The sequence below is a fragment of the Amphiura filiformis genome, chromosome 15 (genome assembly GCF_039555335.1).
Source record: "Amphiura filiformis chromosome 15, Afil_fr2py, whole genome shotgun sequence".
NCBI lineage: Eukaryota > Metazoa > Echinodermata > Ophiuroidea > Amphilepidida > Amphiuridae > Amphiura > Amphiura filiformis.
Window position 1 is genome coordinate 32,912,077 of NC_092642.1, and position 26,964 is coordinate 32,939,040.

The 26,964-nt window shown below is 36.2% G+C and overlaps 1 protein-coding gene across 1 annotated transcript in view; it reads right to left on the minus strand.

Moving 5' to 3' along the window:
• Positions 1-26,964, minus strand: part of LOC140170893 (uncharacterized) — an 83,498-nt gene that overhangs the window by 46,552 nt on the left and 9,982 nt on the right. Inside the window, exons 3-12 of the mRNA XM_072194096.1 lie at positions 21,900-22,148; positions 20,543-20,671; positions 18,770-18,915; positions 17,705-17,830; positions 16,171-16,480; positions 15,112-15,387; positions 9,118-9,258; positions 7,790-7,953; positions 6,049-6,171; positions 1,048-1,408 (exon numbers count right to left, since the gene is read on the minus strand). Coding sequence (XP_072050197.1) covers positions 1,048-1,408; positions 6,049-6,171; positions 7,790-7,953; positions 9,118-9,258; positions 15,112-15,387; positions 16,171-16,480; positions 17,705-17,830; positions 18,770-18,915; positions 20,543-20,671; positions 21,900-22,148 — 2,025 coding nt within the window. The remainder of the gene's footprint in view (positions 1-1,047; positions 1,409-6,048; positions 6,172-7,789; positions 7,954-9,117; positions 9,259-15,111; positions 15,388-16,170; positions 16,481-17,704; positions 17,831-18,769; positions 18,916-20,542; positions 20,672-21,899; positions 22,149-26,964) is intronic.

Here is a 26,964-nt window from a genome sequence, read left to right on the forward strand (position 1 = left end):
TTTTAAGATGATTTTTTTAAGTTCAGGAAGGGATGAAAATTTTCTTTCTCAGTTTATATTTTGCAATAATTTTTCATTGGAAGTGAAACAAAAGACAATTTTGTCAGTTTTAAAGTGAATCAATTGCTTTTTTTTCTTGATTTTGACATAGTGTACAAAATTCCGTCCCGCCACATTCCGTCCATACAATGACATGATTTTTAAAATTTATCAGCGCTATAAAGAGGGGTGAATTTTATAATTCCTTCCATAACAAAAGAAGGATAGTTGAAGTTAATACCAATGTTAGAAACAAATGTTTTATCCCAGTACTTTTGACAAAAATTCAACAAATGTACTGTGTTCACAAATACATGAAGTTTATCATTCCGTCCCGCCACATCGATAAATGTGTGTTACCATGGCAACATGTTGATTCTTTGGACTATTTTTCTTGCGTGTGAATGTAGTCTGTAACTTACTTGTTTATATTAAGAACATGAAGAATCCATAAAATATACAGTCACAGAGCTACAATTTAAAAGGTCTATCAAAATTCCGTCCCGCCACAAACGGGAATTTTGGCTCTGGCCCAATTGGTGCCCCTACCACCCCACCCAAGAATAACTTAGACGCAGGGGTGTGGGAATGGCATTGGCATATTTGCGAGGCCGATTTGGCGCCCCCCTATAGTGGTAGCGCCCGGGGCACATTGCCAACTTGCCCCTACTAGTTACGCCACTGCTCTTAATTGACACTGCACTCACAGAAGATATCTTACCCTTCCCAGAATCCTTTGCAGCATTAAGTATCACATTACATCAAATGACACTCCTATTACTTTGTACATGTTCCCTTTCTTTTCATGTTGAGAAAAGACTGGCTAAATATGAGTCAATATAGTCACAAAATGAACATATTTTGCAAGATCTGGATCTATTCTGTTCATTGAGGTACTTTTTGTCACTATCGACCCATGTTGCACTGGATAGCAAATCAGTACAGAAAATTGAAATGGAAGAAATACATTGTGGGGCGTGTAAGGGATCTTCTCTGCACTGCACTTACCCAAACATTCACCCCACAGGCTGCGGAATGCTGTGGCCCACTCCTCAATGATACACTCACTCTGTGTGCTCACTACATGATCCCACTGATAATAGCTAATTAGGCATTGAGTATCATATGCCAAATACCTATCACAATTAGATTGCAGTGGAACAGAAATATTAGGGCTGACACAATTAGAGCAGTCACTATTATTGTTGCTTATTGGAACCATTGGTGCATTGTTAATGAAGTCTGGAGTGTACGATAGATACAAATCGATGAGGTCTAGGCGCTGCAGAGGGAGTGGTACACGGATGTACACACCTGCATTTTCCGCGATGGGAGCGCCTTTGGATCCTGGTGGAGGTGGTAGAAATGCCTGCAAAAAGTATGGACAGTGTACTATATGTTAAAATCACGCAAATGGGGTATAATAAAACCCATTACAATGAACCTTGGGATCTCACATATTGAACTCATACCTTTCACTGTGAGTGTGGACTTTACATTTCTCAATACTTGAGCACAAACACCGCTAGCTCAGGCACCGCTCCAACTTGCCTTAAAGAGTACTCTTATCACAAAATTAAAACAAACTAAACTAGGAGTGCTGTGATCATGCGACCACAGAAGACAGTCGTTTTGACCGTTGACCCTAGAGATATAAACATGCAAATTTGTGACAAACCCATAAAGAACCGGTTAATGTCAATGCATGTGTGCGACTTACAACTGGCGTCACTCTGCTATCTTGTTTGTTGCAGAAAAGGCATTTTGAAGTTATTTCATCTCTGACCGGAATTAAACCCTTAATGACCTTTGACTAAAAACCTGTGAACACCCTGGAGACATTGGCTAATGTCAATGCATGTGAGCAAGTGGCATCACCCTGCTATATTGTTTGTGGCAGAAGAAGCATTTTGAAGGTATTTCAATTCAGACTGGAAGTGAACTTCTGACCTTTGACCCTAAATCTGCATTTCGTGGACCCATCCTTAAAACTTTTAATGCAAAGGTTGACAGCTAGAATTTCTATACTGAATGTCATTATTGACCAGTTTAACAGCAGGTGGAGGGGTGATATGAACGTCCCATGACCTCGGGTACATTTCTCCCACAGTGAAAACAGTATTAGATCAGTTTATATAATTTTCACAGCAAGCATATATTCACTACAAGTTTTACTATTATCTATTTTCTATTGGTGATATTGAGAAAAAAGTCAGTATGGTGGCTGATGATACCACTTGTTTACTTCAGGGTGACCTGCTTTCCTTTGAGACCCTGTTTGATACTTTGAAAAGCTTCGCTACCATCTCGGGATGCAAAATTAATTTGACTAAATCTGAGGCTATTCATGTTGGTTCTCTTAAAGGCAGTGATTTTAGACCCTTTAAGGACAATGGTTTGCTTTGGAAGTCAAACACTTTTAAAAGTCTTGGTATTAACTTTTCTCTGAATACAAATGCACTTTATGAGCTCAACTTTGTTCCCAAGCTTTACCAACTCGAACTGATTTTGAATTGCTGGAGAATGAGAAATTTGTCTTTGATTGGTAAAGTAACTGTTATTAAAACACTCTTGCTTCCCCAACTACTTTACTTATTTTCTGTTTTATGTATTTCCATTCCCAAGCTTTTCTTTAAGAAAGTCAACACTTTATTTTTAAAATTTATCTGGAAAGGAGGGAATGATCGTGTCAAGCGTAACTTGTTTTATAATGACTATGAGGAAGCTGGTTTGAGAATGGTGGACATTGAAGCTTTTTTGCAAGCTCAAAAACTTTTTTTGGGCAAAACTATTGCTTGATCCTGGTTATGTCTCTGCTTGGAAATGTATTGAACTAAGTATTCTCAGTAAATTCCATGAAAATACATCTCTCTTGTGGAAAGCAAATGCCCCTATAAGGCCGTTCTTTCCTCTTTGAAAAACTGCCAGCTCTCTGAAACCATCAGGACTTGGTATATTTACAGGGATAAAATTAAGCACAATATGGGCCTTGGTGATTATCACTTACAGGATCTGCTGTGGTGGAATAAAGATATTCGTCTAAAATGCAGGAGCTTCTTTTGTTATCCTGAATGGATTGATGAGGGTATTTATACGGTTGCTGATCTGGATCGGGGCTATAATTTTGTTAAGACATTTGAGGATCTTGTGATCGAGTTTAATATTCCCATCAAACATAGGAGAAAGTATAATTCCCTTATGAATGGTATCCTTCTTGACTGGTTCTACAATCCTCCTAATGTTGATGTGAATATATTTGATGAAATTGTTGAGGGCCTGATAAAAGCTGACAAGGCAACTCGTCATTGCTACTCTGTTCTAAAATCTTGTAGTAAAGCTGATCATGCTGAAAACTTTTGGACAGAATCCTGTGATGTAGCTGAGGACGACATTAATTGGTCCGATATTCATGCCAACAATTTCAAATGTTCTATGGATACTAAAATCAAATCTTTTTACTTCAAAATATTCCATAGGGCTATTTGTACAAATGAATTCCTGCATAAGATAGGCAGAATTACATCGCCCAATTGCTTCTTTTGTGACAGGTCCACGAAACCCTTGTGCATTTATTTTGTGAATGTACTATTATCACTCCTCTTTGGGATAATCTCTTGGTTTTCATCAATGATATCACTAAGGAGAATCAAACCTTTTCCACATTTGAGAAATTATTTGGAGTTACTAAGGACGTTTCTCCTCATAGTACTGGCATTAACTTTTTATTTCTCTTTCTTAAATTTTATATTCATAGATGCAAATTTCAACAGGTGGCTCCTTCTCTTCAGAATTTCCGCAATTTTGTTAAGATTAAATTCAACATTGAGTACAAAATTGCTGAGAAAAATGGCAATCTTGGCAAGCACTTTAAAAAGTTTTCTTTCGACATTGATAAAATTTGATTGTGTGTTTGTTTTTTCAAGTAACTTTTATATTATGTATATTATGTATATATCATGGCTAGTTTTTTTAAGTGTGTGAGTAGAATATGAATCGTTTTTTTCTTGTTTGTCTTCTGTCCTTTTGTATGTTCTGTTTGAGTGTGAGTGTTCGTTGTCTTCGTCCATAGTCTTTGCCTCGTCTGTCTCTCTTTGTACCTGTTGCTCAAAAAGAATATTTTGATTATGTAATTATTGTTCATGATCGTTGGGAACTGATGGCTCATTATGTATGTGTTTTCTCCCTCCATCAGTTCCAAGCACAGGGAATAAAAAAAAAAAAAAAAAAAGTTTTACTATTATCTAGAAACCCTAGACTGTGGTTATCATGTTTAACTGTTGCTGTTGGTATTTTAAATTACTTCTTTGCACTAAAAACAACAGCATAAATTAGTTTCATATATTTACACGAGGAAACTTTATGAAGTGAAAATAAGTAAAAATAAAATAGGATACAAATATCATGGTCAGTGCATGGTCCAGACAGAGACTAGAAAATGCCCCAGGCAGTCTATGTGGCCTGGCACTATTTAACTCCTTGCATGAAGCAGGTATATGTTCGAGAATTCAATGAACTAAGATAAAATTATTACTAAAGAATAAAGGTTTAGAAAATATGAAGAGAAAGAATAACTCATCTTCTGATAAGAAATTACCCCTCCATGAGATACTAGGATAAGATGCTAATTACCACATGTATGTGCCAAATGTGCAGAGGTTCAGGGAAGAAGGGCAAGGGTTAATATTACACATGACTTGGTTGGAGCCAAGTTGGGTTGGAGCTCCCCTGCTGACAGTGGAATTTGAGAATAAGAAAATTTATTACCCCCTTTACTGGCTAATCGAGGGTAAAATCTTTCAAACTCTTTAAGGATACGTCGACCAAATGGTGAACATCCTATAGACACTGGCTATAAATGTCAATGCATATGGTGTTATTCTGCTATGTTGTTTGTGGTAGAAGACGCATTTTGAATGTATTTTGTCTTGGGCCAGAAGTGACCCTTACTGACCTTTGACCCCAAATCTGAGAACACCCTAGAGACACTGGCTAATGTCAATGTTGTTTGTGGCAGAAGCATTTTGAAGGTATTTCGATCTGTGAACAGTCCTAAAGACACATGGTAATAACAATGATATTCGTTCTAATGAGTTCAAAAGATTGAAGGAAAGTTTAGAAAGGAATGGTCTATTATATGTATGGGAATTATTTATTACAAGCAACATTGATAAGAAATTATTTATCTTGCTTGGGGGTGACTGCACCCAATTTTTACCAACTTTTCCTAGTGACTTAGTTCACACTTCTAATGTTTGTTTTGATGTCACATGTAAATCTTTACTGAAAAGAACATGGAAGGCACGTAATGATTTCCTTAAGTAATTAATTCTTCACCACAGGGACTACAATCTTGTCTATTGTATAATGTATATATCCAGTTGATGTAGTTCTAAGTGGCTGGCACTCAGCTTCCACCCAGGGGCCAATTGGCTTTTGATGCTGGCTTCATTTGCTTCATTCTTTTTTCCTCACTTCATTTGACCCATGGGCGGACGATGAATGCAAGCCAACTTGGTATTCTTTTTAGTATTTTTAGTTTAGTATTTTAAGTATTCTTTTTAGCATTTCTGTTTGTATTGTTAACTTTTGTAAATACTTTCAGTATCATCTTTTAATTCTTGTAAATTTTTGTTTATATGGATGCACCACCAAGACGATGGGTGCCACGTTTTCCAAATAAATAAATATATAAATAAATAAATAAATGCATGTGTGCAAGTGGCATCACCCTGCTTTGTTGTGGCAGAAGAAGCAGATTGACAGAATTGAAGCAGATTGACAGTGACTTTGTCAATGACTGTCTAAAAAGGAAATAACCACACAAAAAAACCCACAAATATGAAACACTAGATGTTGCTAATAGGATTAAATGAAAAGACATTATACTTTACTGTGTAAGATATTTGCAAGTCAAAGGGCAAAATCAAATTTTTAATACATCGCACCTTAAAAATCTTGCTGCCTGCTGTAACTGTTTACAATATAAATGAAGAAGCAGTATATACTTACAAACATCAATCTTTCTTCATGTTGAGATCTGGATGTCTTGACAATGAAATAAAATGCTGGAGCTGGAGCAGCTTCTATATCTATACCAAAAATACCAACAACACTGGCAAATTGCAAATTCAACTGATGGGGAAAAAGAAACAAATAATGTATTAGGGAACCAATCAATAAAATCAATAAAATAAAAAAAACCTGATCCAATTCGCCGTAGAAGTGATGATGTAACAGGCTACCATAGCAATAGATGAATACAATTTTGATTATCGTCGGGTGTATACATACATGTATGATCATGTAGTGACAGATGTCAAACCCAGGGTGTTTTTCATATAGTGACATATACAGATGTCAAACCAGGGTGTTTTACATAGTGACGGATGTGGATCGCAAATTTACCAAGAAATGGACATCAGAAAAACATTTGTGAATTGTATTGGGCATAGATTATAAACTTGCCAATACTGTTCAGCAAGTCATGTGTCTATTTTTAAAAGTAGACCTTTGAAAGTCATTTTCAAAACGTTAAAATGTTGTAAAATCGTACATCTCACATATATGTAATAGATTGCCAAAGTTATCCATCACAATGGATTTTGTGAAATCTCAACATCCATCACTATCGATTTTACCTTATTGTTCAGATCCATCAGAATGTAAAATAGTCTCGGTCCCAGCCGATTTGTGCTCCTGCGTCACTAAACAAACCATCTGGTGACAACCTCATAGTACACCTTTTCTGATTGGCCAATCATCGTCATAAGAAAATGTTCGATTGAGAATTCGTTGTCAATCAGTGCTGGGCTTCAACGCATGCAGCGGTTGAGTGACAGCTATGCGGTTACATAAATACACACAACGTACATGAGTACGCGCTGCGAGTCGCTGACATGAAAGGCGATATCAGACGATTGCCGCCTCAGTGGCAGCAAAGCTAGCGTATATTTTGCATTTGCGGTATCTACAAATAGTGAGGGGCCTACGATGTTTAGTGTCACTTTCAGAAGTCACGTCATATAGCCAATTGAAAACAGTTTTATTTGGAAATTCATTAACCAATCAGCGATCGTCATTTTGGGGTTGTCGCCAGATGGTTTGTTTAGTGACAGAGGAACACAAAGCGGCTGGGACCGAGGCAAATAAGTAAAACACATGCCATTACGTTGTTTACTTCATGAAATCAAAGCAAAAGAAAAAACTACTCCCTATTCCAGAAAAATACAGAACTAATTTTTTGGGATTAAAAAAATGTTATCCTGTTTTGCCAAATGAAACAAAGCAAAATCCTAATCCTTTAGTTAGTCCTAACTGGCAATAAAAGTCAAATTTTAATATTTGGTAGTAAATTTTTGGAAATAAGGGCCAAAAACATGCGTTTTTAGGGTGTTTTTCGTATGCTGTGACAATCAAGCCCAAAGACTTGTACCAAGACTAATTTCAGTTTATGCAGTCTAATTTTTGGAAAAGACATGTTTCATTCCGATAACCGATAACTTAATTAGAGAAACAAAAAAGTGAAAATAATAGCAAAATTTTGGCATATACTCAAGATTTTGAATGCTTAGACTTGTTTTTGGCTCTTTTTTCAAGAAATTAGTAAAATAGTGAATTTTTTCTTTTATTGCCAGTTAGGACTAACTAAAGGATTAGGATTGAGCTGTTTTTCATTTGGCAGAACTTGATAATATTTTTTTAATCCCAAAAAATTAGTGCTGTATTTTTCTGGAATAGGGAGTAGACTTACATTAACTAACGAAGCAGACGTAGCGTAATTTGTAAAATTCCATGGGTTGACAATGTTAGCAACCGAGTTTTGGTAATTAAGACCATTTGGATATAGTGTGTCAACTCTAACACAGTTAGATGTTAAGTTCCTAGTCTTATCAGTCACATCTTGACATGCATTGCCTATAGTTCAGAAGAAAAAACAACAAATGACATTTGAATATTCCTTGTTTGTGTTTTGGACAGGTTGGTGACCTTTATAGCATATAGGTCTAAATTTATTTACAATATCAGCAAAAAAAACCCCATCTTGACATTATGGCTGGAACATTTGTTTAGAGTTCAATTATTACTACATGTATATGTGACAAGATTTGGTCCATGGAGGCCAAAGGCGGCAAATTTGAAATTGAGATAAAGGCAAAAATATGGAGTAGAAAAACAATAAAATACATAAGAAAATAGACCTCAAAAAACTTCATAACTTTAGAACCAAACATGCCACATATTTGGTGTTTTCAGTATATGATAGCCTGATGTTTGTATAAGGTAATAATTATAGTGTCTCAATTTTCAAAATGTCTCCTTTGGCCTCCATGAACCGGATTGTGCCACAAATGATCTTCAGTGCAGTGGCGTCTGTTTTAACTTCTGGCCGTGAAGCCTGGAGCATAACTCCCGAACTATCTAAAAAGCTGGATGGCTGTTACACCTGAACATTTAGGGCAAATAGCGCATAATTAACAAAGAGCAGTATCAGTATGGAGACTTTGAAAAGCCAGTAAATGCGAACCTGACACAAATCTAAGCAATTGGACACCCAATGATGGAGCAAGAAACCTTTGTAGACCACCCCACAGCATCTACAGCAGGTAAATAATTATTTTATCCCTGCAATGAATCACATGGAATTGGAATAACACCATCAAGTGCCACTGTACTAAAATAAGCTGAGATATAGGCCTAATACGTTGGTGAGTGACATGCGATTGTTATTTCACCAATAAGGTAGTTCGCTTTTCCGAACGCAAGAGAAGGAGTCATATCTGATTGGCTAGAAACTTATCACTATCTCTCAGTGATGTAGCACAAACTCAGATGAAGAGATGTATTCAATTCCATTTAAATCAATATTCTATTATTGACGCAGACAATATAGAAAGTTGTATAGTGTTTCACTATATGCTCCATTGTATGATATGATATTGAATGATATTCAACTCGCCGTACCGGCTCGGAGATACCGGCGAGTTGAATATCATTCATGGCAAGTGCAGTATATTCTAATACAAGCCTCAAATCCATTCAATATTATATAATTACCTGTACTATCAACCACATACTTACTATTCTTGTTGCAAACCCCATTATCTTCATACCATGCTGTGATATCACTTTGATCACTACAATCTGTATATAAATCACACACATATTCTGATGGAATACACTCTCCAATGTTGCACAGAAATTCTCCTGCTGGACATGAAACTGTAACACAAACAAGAGTTTAAATACAGGGATAAGAAATTTATATCTATCAGCCCCTTCAGCAGTAGAAATAAAACTATGCAACTATTTTACACTGCCATTGTGTATTCATCAACACATCAACACATGCAAGCATCCATGATTTCTCACACATTTATGTGTTATATGCATCCAGCATTAATTGTATAGTGAATAGAGAGCTTGCAATTTCGAAATGTACGTTTCAACGCCCATGCATCTATTCAAAATCCCGTCCCATGAGAGTTATTTTGAATAGATCCACAGGCGTTTGAAATGTATGTTTGGAAATCGCAAGCTCTCCAGTTTTCAATTAACATTGATCATATCTGATAAATGCACCCAATGCACTTTTTTGGATGGTACACTCTCTGAAACTTGTAACATAACATGTGGAATGCCACAAGGGTCAATTGATGGCCCACTTGCCTTCCTTATTTATATTAATGACTTACCCAATTATGTTACACACTGTAAAGTTAATATGTATGCTGATGATACTATAATTTATTTTGCTTCCAACTCAACTACTGATATAATTAATTGTATAAATAAGGATCTTCAAATAATCAATAATTGGCTTCAAAGCAACAAACTTAGCCGTAACATAAAGAAAACAGAATTCATGATCATAGGTTCCAGGCAACGGTTGTATTCTGTTAAAGATGCTATTGAAAATGCTTCTGTAAATATAGATGGTATTAACATTAAGAAAGTTTATGAATGTAAACATTTAGGGGTCCTCATTGATGATACATTGTCTTGGACCCAGCAAATTGAACTAAACTGAGCTCAAAAAGAAACTTATAATTTTTTACAACTTGTTAATCACAAGGTCATATCTTAAAATACTGTCAATCAAAATGAACCAAAATTACACACAGGATTACCTTAATACTCTACTCAAAACACATGTCAGTAACCAAGCAGTTGTTCAACTGACACAACAGCAAAATGCACTGTCATGGGACAGCTTCCTGGACTTTGTTCACTTTCACAGCCCAACATTTGGCATTCAGGTCAAAAAATCTGTGAGAATGCACACAAGATCCTTGCACAGATGATAAAACGGTGCTGCTTTCTGCTTTTCATACACTTTTTTTATGAAACAGGGCTGGGCTGTGAATGTGGTCCAGGAAGCTGTCCCATGTCAGTGCATTTTGCTGTTGTGTCAGTTGGATAACTGCTTGGTTACTGACATGTGTTAAGAGAAGAGAATTGAAGTAAATCTGTGTGTAATTTTGGTTCAATTTGATGGACAGGATTTCAAGATATGACCTTGTGAAAAATTATAAGTTTCTTTTTGAGCTCAGTTTAGTTAGGAAAAAAAATCTCTTAATTCAATTCAATTCAAGAAACATTTATTTCACAACTTCAAAAATACATAGTATAAATGACAAATGCCATAATTTTCAAACCAAATACATACAAAGCAAAGTAGTGAATCCGATCACAAGCCCACTGATGACAGTCAAATGCGATCACGTAAGAACAAACAACCTATTAAAAGGCAAGAGACAGGACAAGAGTGGGCCTGAGACAAGATTAAGAGGGCATCAATAAAAACCTAAAATAAAGTTGTGGGGCAACACGCTGGGAGCAAGCTCGTGGAGTGCGGGTTGCCGACAAACAGTACAAACGAAAAACAAACAGGACAAGACAAGACATTACAAAAAAATAAGATGTGAACAGGAGTCAAAGAATAATTACTGGTAAACCGGTTTAGAAAGCAAATTGCTCTTAAAATGATGTTTGAAGGAGCTTGTGGATGTGGCATTTTGGATGGAAATGGGAATGGAGTTCCAAATGTTAACTCCATGCACTTTAATCGAGTTAGCAGCAAGATTAGAACGAACACGAGGCGGATAGAAATTATTCACACGCCTTGTATTATGACTATGAATTGTAGCACTATATTGAAAATAGTTGTCAAAAAGTGCAGGAAGCAAGCTATTGTGAGCTTTGAACATAAAGATAGCTGTATAAAGTTCATTTATATCATCCAGACGAAGAGTTTTAAGATTGGCATGTAAAAGGTATGTTTATGTTAAAGAAATGTAAATCTAACTTTATTTCTAAAGATATTTTGAATATGGTATATAATACAATCATACTTCCTCACCTAGAATATTGTAATGTAGTTTGGGGAAATTGTGGTACGACTGTTGTAAATAGATTGCAAATAATCCAAAACAGAGCTGCTCGCATTATCTGTGGAGCCCCCTGGGATACCTCCAGTGCAATTGTTCTTGATCAGCGTAATTGGAAGCCACTTTCGTATAGGCATCAATATAACATCTCAATTTGGATTTTCAAAATTTTAAACAACCTTGCACCTCCTTACCTTCTTACTGTTTCAACTTTTTCAAATAAAAAGTACAATTTTCGGCTAAGTGTTCACAACATCAAAACGAAGCTTTTCCTACAGAGGTGCAATATCATTTGGAATAACCTTGATAACAATGTCAGAAATTCTCCAAATTTAAATATTTTCAAAAATAAGCTGAAGGAGGTTTTGTTCTAATTTATTATATTTTAGTTTAAATTTATATATTATATAAATTTAGTTTTCTCTCAATGTAATGTAAATAGTTAGTCCTCACAAATTTGTGTATCTGTATTTAAGTAAGTTTCTGTAAAAATGTGTATATTTTATGCATGTATTGTATTTATGTCCATGGCCCCAAGGAAGAACAACCTTTGGGTTGATTTGGGCCCTCCGTGGTTAAATAAAGTTGAATCTGAATCTGAATCTAAACAGCTAGAATCAGGCTAGTATTAGTTCTGATTGGCTGGTCCATTGTGTGAAAAAAAAGGTCCAATTCAGGCGGGATCATTTCAAATTGTTTGGGATGGGTACCAGGTCGAGTTGGTATTGTAGTAAAATGGTATTCTGCTCATTCAATTTAGTGGTGTGCGCCTGTAAGCTGTTATTTTTGTCAGTGACCTCTGACCTTGGTTGCACGTGAATTGGAGATGGCTGCTTGCACGAGTGTGTTTACAATGTGAAACTTGATTGGAAAACCGTTTTATACAAAGGAAAATCATATCAAATCAATAATAATGAGGTGACATTGACATTGCAGAGGAATATTGTGATTGCAGAGCATGATTTGGGACGATTGACAGTGATTTTTGTGTGATTTTGTACAGTAAGATTAAACATTGGAGATATTGAAAGTACTTTCATCATGTTCATATTGTGATGTTAAATGAACCAAGAAAAGAACAAGAACGTTGAATGATTTTGTACATCTTGTGTGAAGTCTCGGTTACTTTTAGACATCACCACCCTGGTCTTCTATCGACCCAAACTTAACCCGCCATCGCCGCTCGGCCCGCTCGGGATCAGAACCCCGTTTTGCCAAACATGGTGGCAGCGGTGGGATTTGTTTTGTTGGTGCATGGATCATTATGGATGAGAACAGGATTGTAAACATGAGACTGTTGATCTCAACACATAAACCTATAATGTGATGGCCAACACATGTGTAGGCGATTTATTTCACCGCGAACTTCTTCCAATGAGTAAAAGACTCTGCTCTTGTTGTTAGAAACATGACATGAACATCAGGTACAGAAGATAACTAAAAAGTGAAGATTATGACATGTTCGTCGGGGGATTTATTTTGTGACGTGTGTCGGAATTCAGGATTGTGGACTTGTGGTGCCTGAATATTTTGTGATGTGGAGAAAAAGTAAATAATTTGGATGCTGAAATTGGGGTCAAGTGTGACTGTGGCTCCGTGTAATTCTAATAAGTTAGTTAAAAGCGAACATGGACTGTCTTCGATGTGAGGAATGTAGATATTTGAGATCTATTGCAAGGCGCAACAATGGAAGAAAGACTGACTTGCCTATTATTTATAAATGTGTGTTGAATGTCATTACTGAACTGAAGTGATAAACTGTAGATTTGTTATATAGATGCACGTATATAGACATTTATTATGAGATTGTAACTTAGGAAGGAAATTGCTTGCACTGAAAATCTGTGGAGTGTTTAGCATGGTAGTTAATGCATTATAGACATTTACTAGAAGATTGTACTGGGAGAGGAAGTCACTTTTGTTATTTTGGGTTTTTGTGTGCAACTGTGAGTTTGTTGATCTTCAACAGCTGGGTTCATTCTTGTTGCTTGTTAAAATGTATTCAAAATGTTTCTGATACACAATTTCAAATCGTAATCATTTTTTAAAGCATTTCAAGTTTCCAGTCTTGCCTTAACTGGTTGGGCTTGGGACTTGGATCTCCACGGTTGTCATCTATCTTGCTTTAAGTAGTTGGATAGTTGCCTTCCAGGAGAAGTTTTTTTAGATAAGTATTTCAAGTTTCCAGTCTTGCCTTAACTGGTTGGGCTTGAGACTTGAAATTTCGTGGTTGTCCTCTGTCTTGCTTTTACTAGTTGGATAGTTGACTTCCAGGGAAAAATTTAGCTTTTCTGAGTGATCAATCGTGTACTTTATTTTTTATTTTTATCATGTGATATTATGTGCCAAATATTGCTGTTTAAAGACACATTCATCGTTGATACTGCTCTGTAGACATTAGGGGCAGCTTTAAAGTTCTTGGCAATGCAAATTACTTTACCCAAATTATTTTTTCTTGTTTTTGTTGTTTCTTGTTTTGGACGCGCTGGATCAGCGCTTGCGCGAAGGAGGGGTTGTGTAGTAAAATGGTATTCTGCTCATTCAATTTAGTGGTGTGCGCCTGTAAGCTGTTATTTTTGTCAGTGACCTCTGACCTTGGTTGCACGTGAATTGGAGATGGCTGCTTGCACGAGTGTGTTTACAATGTGAAACTTGATTGGAAAACCGTTTTATACAAAGGAAAATCATATCAAATCAATAATAATGAGGTGACATTGACATTGCAGAGGAATATTGTGATTGCAGAGCATGATTTGGGACGATTGACAGTGATTTTTGTGTGATTTTGTACAGTAAGATTAAACATTGGAGATATTGAAAGTACTTTCATCATGTTCATATTGTGATGTTAAATGAACCAAGAAAAGAACAAGAACGTTGAATGATTTTGTACATCTTGTGTGAAGTCTCGGTTACTTTTAGACATCACCACCCTGGTCTTCTATCGACCCAAACTTAACCCGCCATCGCCGCTCGGCCCGCTCGGGATCAGAACCCCGTTTTGCCAAAGTATTATTCAAGATATGCCAGGATCGAGGTAGAAATATTCTTGCCCCGCAGGGCACTAATCCTAACGCTAACCAATAATCTAAGCCCTAATCCTAACCCTAACTCTAATCTAACACCAATACAAACGCTAACATAATCCTATCACTATCACTAACCCTGATTCTAACCCAAACAGAATCCCAAACTTGACCCTAAAACTAATCCTAGCCTAACATGCCCTAAACCATAACTTTAACCCTTTTTTGAAAATGACCCTTTGGACAAACAGGATGTTCCCTACATGACATATGGGAACTATATGTGACATGATCAAGAGGAATGAGTCACATGTCGACAACTTTTCTTTACAAAGTTACGTCAATTTATCAATCGATGAAAACAATATAAAACAAAAGAATTTTAACACTTTCTTTGCCAATATCTCAAAATCAATATTAGCGACATCGGACTCATTTCCGTTGACCGTGTCACATATATATTGCCTAACTCCATTGACTTTATCAAACTTTACAAAGAAATTTAAAATATTCAGGATAGTTCTGCAAGTATGCCTCCTACATGTATAAGACACTGTGTAAATAAGCAAACATACAAAAGTACAAGAGAAATAAGAAAAGGCATCAACAGCTAGCAGAAAAAACAACAACAAGGCAGTCATACAATTCATACACATTACCTTGTTCAACTTTAACAATGAACTGGCATTGCGCAATCCCTTGCCCAAGGAAGAATGCATATGATACTTGGGTTTCACCAAGTGGGAACATATCCCCAGGGAATGAGTCTCCCTCGCTGGGCAGAAAGTTGCCAGACACATCGTACACATTCAATGCAACAGGCCTTTCAAATAAGACCGGTACTGAAGATGTCACTGGAGCTACTGCAATGATGATGTCTTGGTCTGGGCATCCAAAAACTGTTATATTGCCCTGCTGGGACTGTGGAACATTTTCTGAGGAAAAAAAGGAAACAAAAAAGAAATAAAGTTACGTACAGAAACATTTAATACAATCATGTTTCACACAGATTAAGGATTTCAGCAGGTTTGAAGTCGAACAAGTATGAATCTTGTAATTTTTTGTTAGGATTACCTCTGACCTCTTCAGGACAAATTTATTGGGAGTTCTGCACATAGAATACGAATATTCCTCATCTATTCTTCTATACAGACAGTGGCGGAGCTAGGGGGGGCAATCAAGGGAGCATCAAGAAAAGAAAAGAAAAGAAAAGAAAAGAAAAAAACAAACAAACAAACAAATAAATAAATGGGAAAAAGAAAGGGAAAAAAGTAAAGGATAGGAAAAGAAAAGAAAGGAAAGGAAAGGAGGAGAGGGAGGAGAGGAGAGGAGGAGGAGAGAGAGGAGAGGAGAGGAGAGGAGAGGAGAGGAGAGGAGAGGAGAGGAGAGGAGGGAGCGGAGAGGAGAGGAGAGGAGAGGAGAGGAGCGGAGAGGAGAGGAGAGGAGCGGAGAGGAGAGGAGCGGAGAGGAGAGGAGAGGAGGGGAGGGGAGGGGGGGAGCGGGGAGGAGAGGAGAGGAGCAGAGAGAGGCGGAGAGGAGGGGAGAGGAGAGAAGAGAGGAAAAAAAGAAAAGAAAAGAAAAGAAAAGAAAAGAAAAGAAAAGAAAAGAAAAGAAAAGAACAGAACAAATAAAAATAAAAAACAAAAAATAAAATAAAAGGAACATCAACAAGGTTTCTGAGGCAGAGTAAAAGGTTTCTTTCTGATATGCATACTTACCACTACATGTTGAAAACAGATCTCTAAATTCTGCACTATTTTCAGGCTCATACAGACATTGAGGATTTTCAGCCTCTAACTCATCCCACAGGGAATAGTATGCCATACACATCAAAAAGCCATCACCGCTGCAATCTGGGTACTTGTTGTAAACGTAAGAGACTCTGACACAATCCGGGCATTGAGCATTGAAAGGGACTTTTAGAAACGGTTCGTTGTGAATATCTGGGGTATACTTTAGAGTAACTGTCACCTCATCATTTGGTGCTAGAAGATATGCTAGTCCTGTTCCTCCTTGTTGGTATGCATCCTAGGAAATAATAAAGGCATGAATACTGAATATTAGCTGATCAGGCAATGGTGAAAACTATCTATCAGAGACTCTAAGGCACTAAGATACTCATACCCGAGACCATTAGTACACCTATGGCAGAAAGTCCAGAAGCTCTGGCAGGTTGGCAAAAACGGCGGGTACACGAACCAATCTATAGTGCAGGCTACTTTTTAGAGCATATATAAAAACAAAACGTATTAAAAAAAAAGACACACACACACAATTTGAAAAGCACAGTTATAGATTTTTTACAGTAATCAGGTTTTGATTGAGTAAACTTCAACCAAAATCAAAATTGTCATTTGCATAATAAGTCCCAGGTATTTTTGTTGAAGGGTTTTCCTGTGTTTTCAGTCCTGTAGGTCAATAAGAGACAGAGCTATGTGTTGTGTCATCATTAGGCAGACACCTGTTGTGCATAAATGCCTCGTCAGGTCAGCTGCCACAAGCCAATCACAGGCCGTGGTGCTGAGACGTTGGCTGTCTAATCATAAATTAGTGCCAGGGAAATTTCACAAGGTGTTTTGATACTATCCGAAGAGGTCACAAATTTTTTTTTTAAACCCACCCACCACTCCCTTTTTGAAAGATATGAGGGTAAATGGCATTTTTTCTTTTTGTCATATTTTCCAAAATAAGAATCAAAATAGAATTGTTGCATTTGGGCAAGTGATTGGGGATGTTTTTTCAAATTTAATATGTAATATAAAATTCCAAATTATGCTGTTTGGAAATTGAAGTGAGTTGTCCTACTTCTTTACAAATACGTAATTCTTGTTTGTATATGTCTGCTTCAAATTAGCAATTTGAAAATTTGAATTGGGTTGTTCCATTTCCGGGCCAAAAACTTTATCAGATGATATAGCTGTCTGATGTGATAATAATATTAAAACTATGCAGTATGCACACAGTTGAATCTTGATTAACGTTAGTAAATTACTAGCTGTGTATAAATATTGTGTAATTGCACGGGCGCTCACTCTGCGCAGTACTTTCGGGGCTCATGCATTAGACTCAGCACGCGTGCATTATTTTGTACAATTTCACTCCCATCAAGTGATACGCGTTTATTAACCTATAATTGATTTTGATTATAGAGAAACTTAAAAGTCTGAATATGTACCTGCAGAACATGCAGAAACACTACTTTTAGGACTGGAATCACATGGGGATATAAGAGTATGCATGGTGACCACTTACCGCAATAAAGCTGAAGCTTTGGCCTGACGAGGTACTGAATATGGCTTCAAAGACTTCTGCATTTCTATCACCATCACCAGGAAGGCCACCTCCAGCTTCCAACAGTGTTGAAAAATCTATCTCAATCTAAATTCATAACAAAACACACGAAAATGTCATACAGATTGTATTTTGCCAACGTTTTTAACAGAAAACATGTTAACCCTATGATGAGAACTACCTGCCGATTGGCCAAAAAGAAGTTTTCACTATCAATTGGACCAATCAGCGACATTGTTAGAATAATTTCACCACACAAAAAATTGGGGTGAATTATTTGCAAAGCTCCATTCTGATTAGTGATTAAAGTGAAGATATCATGTAATTTACCAATCAGAGGCAATGTTAGATCGGCAGGTACGTAGTGCTCAGGAAGTTAACCATACCCAGGAAGGTAGGATCTTAGCCCATGGGGATTGACGATGAGTGCAGGTGTTTATTAGTGACCTCAAAAATAAAATAGTGCATATAGCATGAGCGTATATAAAAGGGAGCTTGTGCATAATTGCTAACAAGTTGAGCGCTATGTGTATGCTCAGATGATCAATGTCGCTAAGTTTAAACACTGTACCGGCGTCAGCCACATTCAAGCGTACGTAAGGCTCAGGCATGGGACTTTCCTATCTGGAGTTTATAAACTCAGAAATGCCTCCAAATTTGGCCACTTTAATTAAGTGCAATACAAAACAATTCAAGTGCAGCCATGTCCCTTATCTGTCGTTACCGTACTTCTTATTCTTAACCCCATGAGAACTACCGGCCGATTGGCCAAAAAGACGTTTTCATTTATCAATTGGACCAATCAGCAACATTGTTAGAATAATTTCACCAAGCAAAAAAAGTGGGGTGAATTATTTGCAAAGCTGGTGATTAAAGTGAAAATATCATGTAATTGACCAATCAGAGGCAATGTTTGATCGGCAGGTAGTGCTCAGGGGGTTAACATAAATATAATCATCATAATTTTTTTTAAATATCAGCCATCAGCTCAATTTATTTTGTTTGTTTGTTTGTTTGTTTACTTACATTAATTAGGTAGCTGTTGACATCCAATGACACCTTGTATTTCCAAAAATCACTTCCCAACTCGGAGGTTGATGTAAGGTATTCATTGTTAAAACAATTGGCTTTCATTTGCCCATCGAACGCAAAGAGGCGAAAACAAAAGGGATCTGTGGCAAAAAATCAGAATGAATTAAATCACAAATTGTTGCAAGACAAATATCAGATACTGGGTAAAAAATAAGCACATTTGTGATGCGATCAAGCAAAGTGAGTCGGAAGTCAGGAATATTGATTTTGAGATAGCCAATAATAGCGTTCAACTTTCTTTGTATTTTATTGTTCTGAGCACAGCAGTACTAAAATGGCCATAGCTCTGTAACCTTACATCTAATTATATAATTATGATGGGGTTTCCAGCAAAATAAAGCTCTGAGAATAGCTCATGTAATGAAATTGAAAACTAAATTTTGATTTGGATCAACATCATACTCATTTATATAGCTTGATCACATCACATTTGTGACGCGGTCTGGTCCATGGAGGTCAAAGGCTGCAAATTTGGTATTGAGATAAAGGCAAAAATATGGAGTCAAAAACATCACAAAACTTCAGAACTTGGGAACCAAGTATGCTATACCTTTTGGTGTTTTCAGTACATATGATAACCTAATGTTTGTATACTTTAAATTTTTAGGTAATAATTATAGTAACTCAATTTTCAAAAATGCCTCCTTTGGCCCCAATGGAGCAGATCGTGTCACACTTTAAACCCAAAACTAAAACTCCTGGAGTTCTGGGGATGTACAGTAACTACCAAAATGGGCTGTTTCAGTTGAAATCCACACTACCCCTGTGGAAGATTTTGGAAATATTTTCCACAGGGGGAGTATGTTTTTCAAATGTAATTGGTCAGAGTTATTCATTTTGAAACCCATACTCCCCCTGTATTATGGCTTTACCAATATCTTCCACAACTGGAGTAAGTATTTTAAATGGAAGTTACCCAATTGTGTATTATATTCAAAATTGATACTCCCTCTGTGGCAGACTTTAGCTAAATCTTCTACAGGAGGAGTGTGGATTTTAAACAGAACAGCCCAATGGTGTCAGTACAGGATGTGATCACTAATGATAGTTCAGAGCAAGGTGTACATGTACACATATGCACAGTGACAGTATGGCCCTACACAACTCATTAAGAAATGGTGTTGTACCATCGCAGGGAGTGACGGAAGATGATGCCCACCCCACCCGATGGGAAGACAAAAAAAGTTCCCGGTTGCATTAGTGACCTGGTATTATTGTTGGGATATAAACATATACTGTTTTTAAGAGAGACTGTGTATAAAAGTCTTTGAGCTCCCAAAAAGGGGTTTATTGGGACAATGTACATATAGCACGCAAAAATTTGGCGTGAATTTTGGTGGAAAACAGGCAACACAGAAGATGCACCAGACAATGTTTGGGAGCTTCTTTCCTTTTTTCCTTCTCCTGCATTTCTTTTCCTTTTTTCTCCTTTCCTTTTTCTTTTCCTTTGCCTTCCCAATTTTCTTGTTCATTATTTGTTGTGGAGACGGTACTTTTCTCTTTCATTTTTTCCCTCCTGCCCAGCGGCGGCGCCAGGAATTTGAATGTTTTTTTGGGGGGGGGGCATGGGGTAAAGTGAATTTTTTAGGGGGGGGGGCAAACTGGGGAGGACAAGTGACGCCACTGCCCCTGCCCAACTGTATACGCTGCTGTATGATTCTAACCATGCACGTACAGCTCTGTACTTGCTCATGGATTCATTCTTACCTTGTAACTGAGGACACTGACTCTCATCATTAACTTGTCCAAAGCAATCTTGATGGTTGTTACATCTCTGCTCTAATGGGATACATCGTCCATTGTCTTCACACTGGGCTTCATCTTTACCACATGTAACTGTGAAGAAAAAATAAACTTCACTATAACCCAAAAGAAATGAATCCTATGCACACCAACATTTAAAACAAACACAACACTATGCAATGTTGTTAATATTATTTCACACCATGACAACGAGATCATGCTCATTTCAATTGTGAAGAAAAAGAACGAATATCCAATGGGTTCCCAATTGTGTGAAATAATTAATTCTGAGGTAATTTATACCATGACAACCCTGCTCAACATGAACTGTGAAGAAATACATGAATATTCCATGGGTTCCTTCTGTTAACTATAACTCTAAGGTCATTCAAAAAGTTTTGCCTCAAGACTTCCTAACTTGAGTTCTAAAAATGACAGCCTCTTCACTCTCATTGTTTAAAGTAAACATTGGCAGTTCACATGCAATATGTGGGTTGTTTTTCACACATAAACACCCCCACCACACCCACCAACCCGGCCCACCAAACATGTGTAAAACCACTGGCAAACATGTGTAAAACCACTGGCAAACATGAACAGCGATACACAACTTTTCAATGTTTTCACCATCCAGCTAGCACACACACCTACCTCACCTACACTCATCACACACCACATACACTTTTCTCAGGCAATGAGAATGATCATTCATGAAAAAACCTGAAAAGTTTGAAAAAGCCTGAAAAAGTGTGTGAAATGTGGCTAAAAAGGCCCAAAACAGGCTGAAATTAAAAGAAAGTGCAGAAATTTGGACCACAAAAAAGCAGGAAATCCCATCCTGCAAAAGCAGGAAAATTCTCATGCCTGTTTTCTACTTTCATATAAAAGCAAAAGAATTAAGGTACCATACCAGTTATTTTCACCCCTGTACAAAATGTATCATCATTTCTTTAATTCTCAACTAATTTCAACAAAGGAGGTTTTAAATCAGAGCTAAAGGGTATAGAGTACAGGTATTGGCTGCTGGTTTTAATTTGTACAAATTTATGTGTCTTTGTTTAGGATCTATACAGAGATGAAAATAACTGGTACCTTTTACCCCTGGACACTAACAGCATTTCTGATTGGCTGATAACTTGAAATGCTCATTTCAATTGCCAATTATGACTAGGATTTAAACTATTTATGGTCAAACTTGCATTTGCATGTGATCTTATTAATACCCTCCTTGATCGGTTCAAAATTGGACACAATTTTCATTTTGGCCAATCGGCAGGTAGTTCTCATGGGGTTAATTATTTTGCTGTCTATAGTTTCTTACCAGGTGCAATACTTATCGTAAAAGTGCAGGTATGGCTGCTTTCAGATTGATCAAAAAAGGTGTAAGTGACTGTAATCAGCTGTCCAACATAGAAAAACTGGCCAGAATAAACAGACGAAGGTGATATGCTTGGTGGTGCTAATGCCCCTATGGCAGTAGGTGGATCCCAGTACACCGAGGTACCTTCATTATTATACACATATCTTGTGATGTTGGATGGGCAGTCTTTGATCTGAAATTGGTTGTCACCTGAAACAGAAATTAAATAAAAATACTTTGCATGTACACTGTCAAAACATAGTAAAATTTATATGACAATTATATGTGATGTTATCAAACAAAATCAGTCGTAAGTCAGAAATATTGATTTTGAGATATATAGCCAAACAAAGTAAAAATTTCCTTTTGGGGGGGGGGGCAACTTTTTATTTAATGCTCATATCTTTTGAACTGGTTGTCCAAATTCAATGGAGTTTTCTGCAAAATATAGCTTTGCAAATGCTGTTTACAAAGAGAAACTGAAAATTGAATATGTCCGACTTCAGAATGATTTTGCTTGATCACACCACATATTAGTTATTATTAGTTATTAGGTGAAGCGGAGGTATGGTACGGGAAATTATCGTGCGCGAAGTATCATACTGGGTGAAGCCGAATTTATCATACCACTAAGTCATTCTAAATATTGAAATAATTATGTTTTTAAACATTTTAATTCCTGCTAAATAGGAAAAATATTACAAAAAATAGATGACAGGTTGCGTGCATTTTACGCGCCCGGTTTACGCGATTCGCCTTTGAACGCGTACCTCGCCGTACACGCGTATCGGCCTTGCGAAATACGCTCTCACTGACTAGATATAAAGCGTAAAATACGCATTCACTGACTAGATACGAAAATATATCAGGTTAGCGGTGTTCTTTGATGTTTACCTTAGTGGTATGATAATACTGAATCCCCCGGACTGCATCTAGAAAAAGATGTACATTTTTTCCAAAAAAAAATGTGTAACATTTTCTGGACGAGATACTTGCGTATCGCATCCGGCCATGAAAAAAGACCATTTTTACTTCCTTTTTTGTATGCAGGTGATATACAACTTGAAATACAAATGCCCTGCACCTCTGTTTAGAGACCATTAAGTGTATAATGGCATCCAACACCATTCAGGGACACAATGTATACAATACACATGTATATACATGCATGCACTGAAGACCTAGATCAAGAGGGTCCAATACAGGGTTTGAATTCGTTTAAAAATTTTACACAGCAGTTTTTGGCTTATTGATCATAATCAGGATACTTCCATTATAATTAAGCAAAAAAAAATGCAAAATTGGGTAGCAGTTACTTCAAAATAAGGAGCAAGCTGCTATGCGATACAACCAAATTCGAACCTGGTCCATGTATACCAATTCACTTCACATAATTGTGCTTGCAAATGTTAAGGTATTTTTAAATGTTGAAATTTGATTTTCATCAAAACATTACAAGGTCTTAAAAGTATGCACCTTCCTAAAATATGAACATACGTATACATGTAGCTACATGTATATGACATTGCTCATGATCATGCAAGCATGAATACTGGCTACTGTTGCATAAGATTATTTTTATACATGAACAGAAAGGGGAACATACATGTACCTTATAGCTTTGTCAAAATATATCAAATAACCCAAATTTTGACATATTATTACTGGTTTTGTGGGAACAAGTCACAAATATTTTAAAAGAAGTGAGGACACAGAGTGTCATATAAATTATCCAATTATATTCAGACAAAGTTCTAGATGAATAGAAAGATTCCAATTTTATGACACCATATGAATCTACATGTCCGGGGTAATAAAATTATGTAACGGGTTGCCAAACTCGCGATTTGGTAGCCCAATTGGGCGACTTTTGAAGATTTTTCCCACGACTTTTGACAATTTCCTGTCCTATAGAAATCAATGGTTAAGAAAAAATTTGGGCGACTTTTCAACATTGGCTCCTGTGACTTCCAATAGCTTCCTGCCCTATAGAAACCAATGGCAAAGAGAAAAATTGGGCGACTTTTCAATTACTTGACCCGCGATTCAGGCTGAAATCTTTTGGCAACGCTGTGTGTAACTGGCCTTTAATTGGCAGGTGACTAATTGTGTTCAATCTTTATCACCAATCAGTGTTAACAGAATTCTTTCATACATTTTGCAGACAGTAAAAATCTATCTAATCTTAGTGTAGTCCTTCACCAAATATTACCATTTAGGTTATTTTTAAATACCATTAGTATATGGTCATTTTCTTTGTAACTTTGGATTTTTAACATTTTAATCCGTAGTGTTCTAATAAAGCCACAGAATTCCATAATTTTTGGCCACATAAGTCATCTAGTTAGCAGCTACCTTGGGTAGCATAATCAGCTTTGGGAGTTACTGCGTTCAGTTTTAGCAGGCTTAAATGTACTTAATATTGCCATTTTGAAAAACTATAAAAAACAGTAACATTTTTGTAAAACCCTGTGTTTTCTTCAGTTAGTTCATGGATAATTTTTCTTATCCTGAAAGTACAGTCATATGTTCAGTAAACACTGCCACATTAGATTTAATTGTGAACGGCCCTGTATTTTTGAGAACCGGACTTCATATTTATCGTTTCGGAGGCTTCATTTTCCGTTTACAATTGTTAACAAACTTTGTGGGTGTAGCTTTGGTTCATAATTCTTTGTTATTTCTTCACTTCTTCTTGATTTATAACAGTTGTTATCTTAACTTGAAATGGGTAACAAAAATTAGCCGATTTGCAAGCTTTTAAAATTTTTATAAAATCTTGACTTCAAATAGCCGTTTTTCCGTTAACTTTTTGAAGCCTCGAAACAAACTGTTCAGCAAGCTTGTGCAAATATAAATAAAAGAGCTCATCCAATCTATTTATCAAAATGTAGCAAAGTAGATCCTCAAGTCACATGTTTTTAAATCGTGGAGATATATATCACCGTTTGAAAATGGGACCCAATACAAACTTTCCGTTAACAATTGAAGCCTCCGAAACAAATGAAGCCTCCGAAACAACAGTAAACTTAATTATCATCTATGCATATCTAAATTGGTGTGTTTCATACTGATATCTGCATTGTAATTATTACTTGATATGTGCAGAATGTCATAAATTTTTAAAAAAATTGACATTATGGTTAATGTTTGAAAAATATACTGATACCTTAAAAAGCCTGTTTCGGAGGCTTCACATGCAAAAAACACCATACTTAACAAATGGGTGAAAAAATTAATGTGTGATAAATCTACAATATCTGCCGCATAGAATCATTGATTCAATACACACAAGAAAATAACAGCTTAGATGATCCCAACACTGTTGTTTTCAAAAAACTACTTCTGCAATGTTTAACAATTGTTAACATGAAGCCTCCAAACAAAAAAAAAATGACTTGCTGTGATAATTTAATTTTTGTCACAACTGAAATTCAATACTTAGAAGCAAAGCATGAAAATTGGTAATTGTGATATTTTTTACCTATTTTTTTATGTCAACTTGTAGTACTTAGCTAAATATTTTACTTTTATGATCACCTGTGTTGTTAACTGAAGCCTCCGAAACACAAATCGCTTGAATTGCCAATTCTAAAAAATAACTCCAATTTCTGTGAAACTTGGATGGGAGGTTCCTTTCATCAAGTAGTATTTGTACATGAAGTTAGACATTCAAATTATTTTAGGAACCCAATTAAAACTTAAAAAATATGTTTAAGGTTTGGACATTTCCATTGTAAATGACACTTGATGTTAAAAATTTTCAAAACTGCAATTACAAACATAGCAAAACATGGTATAAAATTTAACTTATATCTGTTGACTTACTTTGGAATGGAATTTCACATGTATTCCAGCTTTCATGTCAAAATTTTCTGAGGTTATGTAAAATACATTTTTTCTTAGATTTTAACCAAAATGTTATGCAAATGTCAAATTTTTTATTAGCAATCAAAAGGTTTAAGCCTTGAAACATTATTTTACTTGAATTTAAGTTGCTTCTATGCATGATTTCAGTAAACAGAAACATATTTAAGTGGTTTGAAATTTTGACCCTAAAAATCAAAAGTTACACCCTTTACCGTGAAAATCACCATATCAAAGCAATTTTAAAATTAAATGTGTACAAAATGTGTTGTTTTGATTTTTTTCTTTCTTTTTCAAACTAAGCTTGAGATGATCAAAACTTTCAAAACTTATCTCATAATGAGTCATACACATACTACAGGGGTCATGAGGTGTGTGAGTGACCACAGATAAAAAGTCTAATACAGGTGAGAAAAGTCAGAAAAACTCTGAAATTGGAAAGCTCCTACACTTTTATACAGAGCGATTGTTATTACTAAAAATATTATTATTGGAAAAGAAAAACCAAATTAAATCTGACAGAAATCGAAGGAGAAAATGCCCTTTGGAAAAATGTTAATAGAGTTGTATAGCAGCTTGATGCCCATGAGAGTCGATATATCTGTGATAAAAAGTAATAAAACCATCCAAACTAAATGATCACAAAATTAATGTCCATTTTAATGAGGGCTGGTAATGCACAGAGTACCTCGATGCAAAATAAAAATTATACATCAGAGTTTGAAAGGAATATCTTGAAAAAATCTCTTTAACAACAATTTTTAAACTGTTGCGATTTGGTAGTTCACAGCATCATGCGAAATGGTAGTGAGCTTTGGCAAAAATTGCATTGATCATTTCATAGTGAGTGTGTAGAAGAATTCAAATATCACCAATATACTTTTGTAGGTCCTGTGGTTCTTGAGTTATGTTGTAAAGAGGGCTGAAACAAAAACACTTTTGTAAAACGTACATTACATGTACTCATTCACATCAATAAATCAAGCAAGTATATGATATGTAGAATGAACTTTTGCAAAACATCAAAGTGTTATTTGTCAATAACATATTGATTTAGATTTAATAAAAATCATTTTTTTGGCTGCATCGACCAACAATACCTACATGTAGTCTACCCTTAAAGCCATATTGTGTGATTTGCTTCACAGCAACGCCCTCA